Raw genomic sequence first — 11433 nt, 5'->3', positions numbered from 1 at the left:
ACTAGACTTGGAGATGTCTTAGCTCACTCTTAACCACGTTAGGGTAGGGTATCCAACCAATAAAGACATTCAGAGTTGGAGAGCGGGCGAGTGGAGTGTCCTTTCGACTCCGCGGACTCGACGGGAGGGACCCTGCAATGCTTAATTAGAACCGGTTGCCATGGCGACAGTCTCTAGGCAGCGTGGGCTGAGCTCTCCGTAGGAATAAAGGGTGGGCCGCCGCTGGACCCTGCGCGCGCCCGCCACCAACTTTCCCTCCAGATCCGAGAGGGGCGGCGCGCTCCGCCCCCGGGCCGCGCACGTCGGTGCTCGGCGGCGCGCACGCCTGCGGGAGCCCTCTCCAGGCAACCTAGTGCTGATCGCTCGTGCCGGTGCGGCAGTTAACCGCCCTTGCGGGAGCCCTAGGCTCAAAAGCAGCTCCTTACCCTTCCTGGGCTTCCCCCAACCCCTTTCCCCGTCTCCCCTGGGGCATGAGCAGCGATGGCCGGCTGCATCCCTGAGGAGAAAACTTACCGGCGCTTCCTGGAGCTATTCCTGGGCGAGTTTCGCGGACCGTGCGGCGGCGGCGAGCCGGAGCCGGAACCCGAACCCGAACCCGAACCCGAACCCGAACCCGAGTCCGAGCCCGAGCCTGAACCTGAACTGGTAGAAGCTGAGGCGGCCGAGGCTTCGGTAGAGGAACCCGGGGAGGAGGCGGCCACGGTAGCCGCGACGGAGGAGGGGGACCAGGAGCAAGACCCGGAGCCCGAGGAGGAGGCGGTGGAAGAGGAGGAGGTGGCGGCGGTTGAGGGTGAGGAGGAGGAGGAGGCGGCGGCGACGGCAGCCCCGGGGCACTCGGCCGTGCCGCCGCCGCCGCCCCAGCTGCCGCCTTTGCCCCCGCTCCCGCGACCGCTGTCAGAGCGCATCACCCGCGAGGAGGTGGAGGGCGAAAGCCTGGACCTGTGCCTGCAGCAGCTCTACAAATAGTTAAGTAGCTGGGCTTGGCTGGTGGTGGGCCCGCGGTCCCCACCGCGCCGGCCTCGGACGCGGCTCCCTCGGCCCCTCAAACTGCTCTCTTTTCTGCTCCTCTCCCCCGCTCCCGCGCCTGCCGCCGCTGAAAGCGCCCCCGCTGCTCGGACCCGGGCGGTCGGCTGAGAGCTGCCCACGCCCGCCTCGGCCCCCACGCCTCCTACCCGGCCTTGAAGCCGCTCTCCTGAGCCCCGGCGCCCTCCCGCCGGGCCCGGGCCCCTCATCCCCTTTCACCTCGGCCCCCAGCTTCTAGCTCCACTTCACGCAACCTTTCCCTTTCCTGCCTGGAAAGGTCCTTCCTCCCAGGCTTGAGCTCCCTCTTCTTCCCAGATCCCTTCTTTCTCCTGGAGGTTTCCTCCCACCCCAGTCTGTCTTTTCCCGGGCTGAGTGCCTTGTTGTTTGGCGGCAGACAGACGCGACTCCTTTCTAGACTGAGCTGCGAGGTGCCTCCTGCGTAACTGCAACAATGATGATTATACCGGCCCCGTATCCAGATGAGAGAATGGAGTAGATTTTCCGTCAGGTGCTCAGTGTTGAAAGTGAAGGGCTTTTTAGATGTTTTCACACAGGCAAGCCTAGTCTCTTAGTTTAGACATTTGACATTCCATAATTGAGGGAGGTGGGAAGGAATTGAGAGGGAAGGGTAAGCAAAATTTTGCAAGCAAGCCTTCGGGTGAAAGAGCCATAATTCATTAAAGTGGAAAAGTCAGGCTGTTTTGATTAAATTGCAATTAGGTGCAGTATTTTCAGTCCATTAAGTAGATGGGATGGGGTGGGGAGAAAGCAGATGGCTTAGCTACACAGATGAAAGTCTAAAATAGAAAGGTCAAGGCTTTGCCTTTCATCCCAGTTCTGGTTTTTAAAGGCCTGAAATAGAAACGGTTTACAATTGCGTTTCTCAATGGAATTGTTCCGAAATAATGACAGAGGAGAATACTAGTAAGTCTCTGAAAACATTGGTAAACCTGGGAAGTCTTTTGCCATTCAGCTGATAGTTGTAATGAAAGGTGTTACTCTGGCCACCCAAAAAGTTTACTACTGCAAGATTCACTGTAATTAAGTTCAAACTCACTTTTGGGATTTTCTCAAAAGCCTAAATAAAAGAAGGGCCTGGAAAGTAAACCTGTTTTGTCTTCATCCAAGCTAATAGACACCTGATCAGATCATTCTCCTGTTAAAGCAGCAGTTTATCAATAGGGGAAAATCATTTAACAAATCTTCCATAGAAGTGGACTGTGTTGGTATTTCATAATATAAGCTATCTAAAATTTAATTTTAAAATACTGTTCAATTACAGTATTACCTTCAATTAGCAAGGTAATGATGCTTTTTGAGAAACGTAAAATATAAAATGGCGTGTAATACCACCACCCAGAGATAAACAGTATTAACATTTTAGAGTATATCTGGTCTTTGTGAACTATCATAGACAAGGGCTTCTGAGATGTAATTTTTTACAGTATTTAAAGATAAAGCTCCCTGCTTAAAATAAAATGGAAATGTTTATTAAAGGAATTTATCTTAGCAGCATACTGGCTCTATCTTGACAGTTAATTCTTACCTTTACAAATGCAGTTTGCAGAATTAAACCAATTCAAACTTTAGAAAATGTCCAAATAAGGTCATTATTTTAGTACAACCCTGAATATTTGCCATGTAAGAAGGTTTTTTTTTTTTTTAAACTTATTTAAAGATGATGGCAAGAAGATGTGTGTTTTTTCATATAGAAGCGGCCAGGAGCGGTAGCTCACTCCCGTAATCCCAGCTCTTTGGGAGGCCGGGGTGGCAGATCATGAGGTTAGGAGTTCGAGATCAGCCTGACCAACATGGTGAAACTGCGTCTCTACTAAAAATACAAAAATTAGCTGGGCGTGGTGTCGCGCGCCTGTAATCCCAGATAGTCAGGAGGCTGAGGCAGGAGAATCGCTTGAACCCGAGAGGCAGAGGTTGCAGTGAGCTGAGATCGTACCAGTGCACTCCAGCCTGGGTGACAGAGCAAGACTCCGTCTCAAAAAAAAAAAAAAAAAGATTAATTTTGATATAGTTATAAACTAGAAAAAACTGAAATGATAAAATGGCCATCTAGTTGAGAACAGAAGTTTGGATTTGAAATAAAATAGCAAAATTAAAGTTGGAAAATATTTCTGCTTAAATCAGAGATTTCATCATTTATATTGTGTTTTGTACAGAAGTTGTTAATGTATTTTTATTCAGATATAAAATGGCTGGCTTGTTCATGTAAAGTATCTTTAAGGTCCTTAACAGGTTTAAAAACAGTTTTTGCCGGGCACAGTGGCTCATGCCTGTAATCCTAGCAGTTTGGGAGGCTGAGGCGGGCGGAACACCTGTTTGAGACCATCTTGTCCAACATGGCAAAACCCCGTTTCTACTAAAAACACAATAATTAGCCGGGCATGGTGGTGCATGCCTGTAATCCCAGCTACTCAAAAGGCTGAGCCACAAGAATCGTTTGAACCCAGGAGGCGGAGGTTGCAGTGAGCCAAGATCCTACTGCTGTCCATTCCAGCCTGAGTGACAGAACAAGACCTTGTCCGCCCACCTTCCACTCCCCCACCAAAATAAAACAAAAAATAAAAACACACTTAGCTGGGCATGGTGGTGTGAACCTGTAGTCCCAGCTACTTGGGAGGCTGAAGTGGGAGGCTTTCCTGAGCACAGGAGGTCGAGGCTGCAGTGAGCCACTGTACTCCAGCCTGAGTGACAGTGAGACCTTGTCTCAAAAAAAAAAAGTTACCTACGTTTTACTCCTTTCTCGAAGTTTAAATCCCTCAAGAGATTAAAATAATTTCAATGACAATCTGAGAATTTCTGAGGTTAAGGAGAGGCTGCCCTTTGAAAAGGTGGAGGTGAGAGATTTTATAACTGAGATAATTTGTAAATAAGGGTATAACTGATCTTACAGGAGATGTGAATATAAGGCTATCTGTGTAGTTTATATGGGTCAATATTTTGTATTTAATTTCTCTATACAGTACTAGAGATAACATATATTTGTTTTAATCCAGAAGAAGCAAATATTCTGAAGTCTTTTTTCTTTCCATTTTTTACCAGTAGACTATTAAACGAAGATAAAGTCGTTATTAGAGCTATATTGTCATCATATTTTCAGAACAGTTGTTTCCTCAGTTATTCATTTAGTCTGGGTTGGACTTCCCAAGGGGGAAACCAATATCCCAAGAGTCTGGCACAGTTAAGTAGTTCCAGATGGCTTGCAGTAATAATGAGGGTGGACACTTTAAAAATGGCTTGGAAAAGAAAATCGCTGGTTATAGACACTAATAATTCAGTTACATTGAATTGTGTGAATCATTAATGACTTTGGATTAGGTCAGAAAATCATTAAACTTTATCTAATTTACAAATATATAAATGGAAAAATATATGGATTCATGTTATATAATACCAATTTTTAAGTTGCACATTTTTTTCTCATTCAAAAATAATAAACGTTCACATTTATTAAATAAAGAAGTGGAGAACATTCACATAAGCAAAAAGAGGAAAAATACCATTCATTGTTAATCATGCTTTCCAGGTTTTTCTCCTGCTTCTCAGGCTATCCCACTTCTTCTCTGTGAGCTTTTAATATTCTGCCTACCCCTTTAATATTGGTGTTCTGTCCTTGACCTTCTTTTGTCTGGTTGACTTATTTGTCCCTAGTCAATATCAATCTGTCACATGACTTCAGTTATTGTAGTTATGCTAAAGGCTCCCAACTCTATCTCCATCCTTTCTTTGACTGCTAGAACAGCTTTACCTAGATGTCAAAATTTCCTCAGATTAAACTGTCTAAAACAGAATTCAGTCCTCCAACCCTTTTTACGGCCCCCAAAACAAACAAAACCAAAACGTGATACTCTTTCTGGTGGGTCCATCCCTGACTTCTCCTTTCCCTGACTTCTCCTTTCACCTCTCACATTCAGTCACATCTTGTTAATTCTACCTTGTAAATACCTCTTAAATATGTCTTTCTTCATTCCCACTGTCATTGTCATCTCTTGCCAGTCTTACCCTTCTGCAATATATTTTCCCCAGTGTAGCCAAAATGTTTAATTGTCACACTGCTTAAACATTTTTACCCTTTACCCAGAATTAGCCAAACTGTAAGGTTAAGGGCACAGTCTTCTACTCTGCCAAGTCTGCCCAAGACTTCTGATCCTATTGTAAGGGGTTAGGGTGCAACTACAAATTTCAAATGAAGATGCTACGCAAAACCTCACTTCTGACATCAACTGCAAGTTTGGGGGTTTCCCCAAACCACCCTCAGATTCAGTAATGCACTAGAAAAACTCACAGAACTCCCTGAAAGCTATTATACTTAGGGATACAGTTCATTACAAAGACAAGCTACAAATTAGTCAAAGGAAGAGAGATGCCTAGGGTATAGTCTAAGAGGGTTGCAGATATGAAACTCCCATTGTTCTCAGGGAATATACCTTCCATACCCTCCCAGCATGAATGTGTGGATGTATGGAAATACACACAAGGTATTGCCCACCCAAGAAGTTCACCTAAACTTTAGTGTGTCTGGAGTTTGTGTTTTGTTTTTTAAAGAGATGGGGTCTCACTATATTGCCTACACTGGATTCAAACTCCTGGCTCAAATGATCTTCTTACCTCAGCAGAGTTTTCATTGAGATTTATTGATTGTTTGCATGGTTGAACTCAGTTTCCAGTCTACCCTCTCCAGAGGTTAGGCTGATACTATGTGGTTCAAGGGACCCATCATGAATAGTAAGAGTACTCATATTACTCCAGAAATTCCAGGGGCTTAGAGATTACCTCCCAGGAGCTGGGGGCAACATCTGGACCTCTCTTTGGACAAGTTTTTTACTCCACATCCTTCATCACCTATCTCTCTTTTGCCCTCTAGATAAAATCCAAAGGTAAGGGCTTATAATCTTACTTCATTAGTTTTATTTCTGGAATCACTATCCACCCACTTCATCCCAGCTCCACCCCTCCAGAAACTACACTTCAGCTATATTAAACTAATGTATTTGTTTGAAGGTATTGTGTTATCTTTTGCCTCTGCACCTTTACACATAGTATATTTTTCTCTGTGCTTGGAATACTATGTTCCCCCAGTAGCCACTCCCAACACAATCCAATTCCTTACCCGTTTTTTAGTTCTCTGTTTAACACCTCTTCCTTGAGGAAGCCTTTGCTTACCGTCCTCACACTCATCATGAGTTAGGGGTCCCTTCTACGTTCCTTTCCGTAATACCCAATGCCATTCCTCTTGTAAGTACTTGGTTTAATTTATTATTTTTTGTCAACAAATATTTATATCTCCGTCACTAGACCAGAGGTCTCCAAAGTCAGTTGCACCTAAAATACTTCATTTCAGCAAAGGAAGAAAACATTATCATCTTGTTTATTTGTGTGTAACATACGAAATTAAGTGCTATAAATATTTGACATGTTTATTGAGATCGGCAACTTGTTCTGTATGATGACTGATTTCATGTGAAGCATGGTAAGTGTGGTATTCTGAGGGAGTGCAAATTCCACAGCTTATGGGGGTTGACCGTGGCATCCTTTCTCCAATTTTTAGGCCATTACAAACTATTACAGTTTATCTGTGCCTGAGTAAATAGATTTATGGATTATATTTCATGGTTTTAACAAAATTAGCCCTCATGAAATGGAAAATTGGCTTTAAAAGTTCCTGTGAAGATGGCTGGGCTTGGTGGCTCATTCCTGTAATCCCAACACTTTGGGAGGCTGAGGCAGGCAGATTGCTTGAGTCTTGGAGTTCGAGACCAGACTGGGCAACATGGCAAGACCCCGTCTCTACAAAACTTAGCTACTCAGGAGGCTGAGATGGGAGGACTGCTTGAGCCCAGGAGGTTGAGGTTGCAGTGAACCATGATCATGTCACTGCACTCCAGCCTGGGTAACAGAGTGAGACCTTGTTTCAAAAAAAAAAAGTTTCTATGACAAAATCATGAGTTAAACATAATATTGATAATGCAAGTATAAGAAACGTAAAAGTTAAGAGCTTATAGTTCTCTCACGCTTACTACATATGAATTTGTATGGTCAACATATGTGTTTAAAAAATTTGTTTTGGTAACTAGCTATTTTGGGGTTAAACTTAAAAAAAATTCATGTTGATCCATGTAGATCTAGTTCTTTCATTGTAGCTACTGTATATCATTCTATAGTATGATTATACTATGATTTATCCAATCTCCTATTGATGGACATGTCAGTTGTTTTTAATTTTTACACATATATTAAGTTGATACTGACTGCTCTAATGGATACATCCCAAAATCTCAAAGGCTTAACATAATGTTAGTTTATTTCTTGCTTATATAGAGTTCCTTCAGTGGAGAAGGAGGAGCTGTGTTCTGTGAAGTCATTAAGGAACCCAGGCTGATGGAGACTCTGTCCTTTTTAATCTGTGGTTTCCAACGTTGCTCTAGGCATCAACATTTATCCAGCAAACATAAGAGAGTAAAGAATGGTGTTTGAGGTTTTTAAGGGCCAGTCCTTAGAAGTGGCATATATCACTTCTGTTCATTTTCCATTGGCTAGAATTCAAGTCATATGACACCACCTGGGACCTACATTTCCTAAAAAAGGGGGCTGGGAAATAAATTGCTGGCTTGGCAGTTAATTCCAAGAAACAACTCTACACTGTGGACAAAGAGTACAAAATCTTGGTGGGTAGCTTGGTGGCTCCTGCCCTACAGATAATGCTAGTTTGGACATGTCTCCTTGTGCATATGTTCCTAGGTTTCTTGGGTATGTTTCTAGAAGTGGAAATGTCAGATTGATATAAGTACATTTTAAATTTATTAGGTATTGCCAAATTGTTTTGTCCAGCAGTACTGTATGAGGAGTCTGATTTCTCTACGTTCTTGCTACCATTTGAACTGCCATACCGTGAAGCTTGTATTTTAACACAGTTGTGTTCCATTATTGCTACTGAACCATGTAGGAAAGAATGCTTATAGCTGAATATGATCTTGATTTAGAGCATTTTAGAAGAGGGCATTATGATTCCATAATGATTTATAAGATCACTAAAGAAACATTACCATTGTTGTCTTTTATGGATGCCTTAAAGTCTAAACTGCCTAAAGTCCAATAGGAATATAATATGAGCCACATATAGTTTAAAATTTTATATTAACCACCTTTTTAAAATTAAAAAGGAACAGGTGAATTTAGTTAAAAAAACTTATTTTAACTCAATATATCCAAAATATTACTATTTCAACATGTAATCCATATTAAGATATTATTAATAACATATTTTATATTTTTATACGAAGTTTTTAAAATCCTGTGTGTACTTTACATTTACAGTACATCCCAATTTGGAGTATCACATTTCAAATACTTAATAATTATATGGGGCTAATGGCTACCATAACAAACAATTTTGTTTTAGATTTGCTATTTTTTAAAAAAACCACAACTACAACAACAAAAACTTTAATTCTGTAACACATATCTAACCATTTTTAATTAATATTTAAAATTAATGAGGAAATATAACATTTCATATTAAATTAGAGACTGGCATTTCATATTGACATTAGAGCCACTTAGCTGGGTGCAGTGCCTCACCCTTGTAGTCCCAGCACTTTGGGAGCCAGCCTGTTGCCCAAGCTGGAGTGCAGTGGCGTGAACACACCTCACTGCAGCCTCAAACTTCTGGGCTCAAGGGGTCGTCCTGCCTCAGCCTCTCAAGTAGTTGGCAGTACAGGCATGTGCCGTCATGCCTGGCTAGTTTCTTCTCTTTTGGTTTGTTTTTTTTGTTTTTGAAACAGAGTCTCGCTCTGTCACCCGGGCTGGAGTGTAGTGGCTCAATCATGGCTCATTGCATCCTTGACTTCCCAAGCTCCCAAGTAGCTGGGACTACAAGCACATGCCACCATGCTCGGCTAATTTTTATATTTTTTGTAGAGATGAGGTTTCGCCATGTTAGCCAGGCTGGTTTTGAACTCCTGGCCTCAAGTAATCCATCCACCTCAGCCTCCCAAAGTGCTGGAATTGCAGGTGTGAGCCACCATGCCCAGCCTACTGGTTGTTTTCTTTCCAGGTTTGTATAGGCCTATTATCATCATCATCTTTCTCTTTATTATTATTTTCCTTTTCTGCTGTCCCATGAAAGGTAGAGGATAAGGGAAGAAAAAGAAGAAAGTATTCCATTCCCACATCCCTTTAGGTTGGCTTCTTATTTTATGTTTTTGTTGGTGTGTTTATTTTGCTTTGTTAACATTTTCAACTAGCTATAGAAACGTTTGCAATTCTTATTACTGATTAGCATTCCAAAACTTTGTAATGAACATTTTTTTCTTTTTTTTTTTTTTGAGACAGAGTCTCGCTCTGTCACCAAGCTGGAGTGCAGTGACACTATCTCGGCTCACTGCAACTTCCAACTTCCTGGTTCAAGTGATTCTTTTGCCTCAGCCTCCCGAGTAGCTGGGATTACAGGCACGCATCACCATGCCCAGCTAATTTTTGTGTTTTTAGTAGAGACGTAGTTTCACCATGTTGGCCAGGATGGTCTTGAAATCCTGACCTTGTGATCCTCCAGCCTTGGCCTCCCAAAGTGCTGGGATTACAGGCGTGAGTCACCATGCCTGGCCATTTTTCATGGATTTAAAACAGTATCCTCATGTGAATTATTTGAGAATATTGTGAACAATGACAAGTTTGAAGTATAATACTATATGAAGAGTAATGTACCGTTTAAAAGATTGAGAGTATCCTTAATTCTTCATGTATATTTTCACTGAATACTCTGGTGTATAGCTCTGAGAAAGACTAGTTCATTACTACCTAGCGTAGTTTAAGAAAGAAAAAGAACCAAAAGAATAATCTCCTGGTTAGAAGTATGAAAGATAATTTTTTTCCTGGTGACTTGATTCCGTAATGATTTATAAGATCACTATAGAAACATTACCATTGTTGTCTTTTATGGATTAAAGTATTTGACCTGCTTTTTACCACAAAGCACAACCTCTGGTCTTTGATATTTTTGTAGTTTCTTTTTTTTTTTTTTCCCGAGATGGAGTCTCGCTCTATTGCCCAGGCTGGAGTGCAGTGGCCCAGTCTCGGCTCACTGCAACCTCCGCCTCCCAAGTTCAAGTGATTCTCCTGCCTTAGCCTCCCAAGTAGCTGGGATTATAGGTGTGCACTACCACACCTGGCTAATTTTTGTATTTTATTAGAGGCAGAGTTTCACCATGTTGGCCAGGCTGGTCTGGAACTCCTGACCTCAGGTCATCCACCCGACTTGGCCTCCCAAAGTGCTGGGATTACAGGCGTGAGCCACTGCACCTGGCTTATTTTTGTAATTTCTGTTTTGTTTTTTTTTTTTTTTTTTGAGATGGAGTCTCGCTCTGCTGCCCAGGCTGGAGTGCAGTGGCACGATCTCGGCTCACTGCAACCTCTGCCTCCCAGGTTCAAGCGATTCTCCTGACTCAGCCTCCTGAGTAGCTTGGATTACAGGTGCGGGCCACCACGCCCAGCTAATTTTTGCATTTTTAGTAGAGACAGGGTTTCATCATGTTGGTCAGGCTGGTCTCGAACTCCCGACCTCATGTTCTGTCCGCCTCAGCCTCCCAAAGTGCTGGGATTACAGGTGTGAGCTACTGCACCCAGCCTGTAATTTCTTAGTCACATTTTTCTATGTTGTGAATCTAAATACAAAAACTAAGATACTAGTAAGCCTGTTTTTTTGAGAAGTATATTGTACTATATGTGTGTGTATACACACACACACACACACACAGTAAAAATATTAAAAGGCTAAAATGCTAAAGGGCAAGAATTAGGTTGTAAACATGTTCTTCATGCAATCTAACATGTTATTACATAAATATGAGATGACAATCATTAAACTCAGCTATCACTGATTTTGCAAAAGGAATGATCTCTTAAGTTCTGAGATTCGATTTCTGGCAACTCTGAATATTTATTAGTTCAAAGTGGTTCAAGGCAGCTTATAAATAGTTTTATTTATTACTTGGAAAGATATTGGTCCTATTATTCACAATATACTTATATATAATCAGAGAAACAAAAATATTTTCAGCTTTTTCGGGGTCACATGGAAAGTTAACTATAATCTAGAAACAATTTTCAGTGTTTCAAAACAAAAACAGTTTTGTGTCTAATAAAAACCCTTTGCCCAGGATATTCTCTCATCTTGGATTGATAAGTATCTTTCTGTAAGAGTTAACAGTGTAAACTTGCAGAGGGTCAGCATTGTCTACACCCAAAATAACAATTGTACAAGTATGAATAGTAGACACCTGTTCCTGTTTCTCTTGCTGCTGTGTACTATATTCAGTGAGACCTCGTTTAGGCATTGTTTTATATTTATTACCTCTTTTAATCATCATAAAAATATATGATAAAGATTTTTATCATTAA

The 11433-nt window shown here is 41.9% G+C and overlaps 1 protein-coding gene across 1 annotated transcript in view; it reads left to right on the top strand.

The window, feature by feature from the left end:
* The first annotated feature begins 284 nt into the window (after nucleotides 1-284).
* The window catches only part of PPM1E (protein phosphatase, Mg2+/Mn2+ dependent 1E), a 219213-nt gene continuing 208064 nt past the window's right edge, over nucleotides 285-11433 (top strand). Inside the window, exon 1 of the mRNA XM_004041263.5 lies at nucleotides 285-965. Within this exon, the coding sequence (XP_004041311.4) occupies nucleotides 481-965 (485 nt within the window). The 5' untranslated portion in view covers nucleotides 285-480. The remainder of the gene's footprint in view (nucleotides 966-11433) is intronic.

The sequence above is a fragment of the Gorilla gorilla genome, chromosome 4 (genome assembly GCF_029281585.2).
Source record: "Gorilla gorilla gorilla isolate KB3781 chromosome 4, NHGRI_mGorGor1-v2.1_pri, whole genome shotgun sequence".
Taxonomy (NCBI): Eukaryota; Metazoa; Chordata; class Mammalia; order Primates; family Hominidae; genus Gorilla; species Gorilla gorilla.
This window is presented reverse-complemented; position numbering and strand designations above follow the sequence as displayed.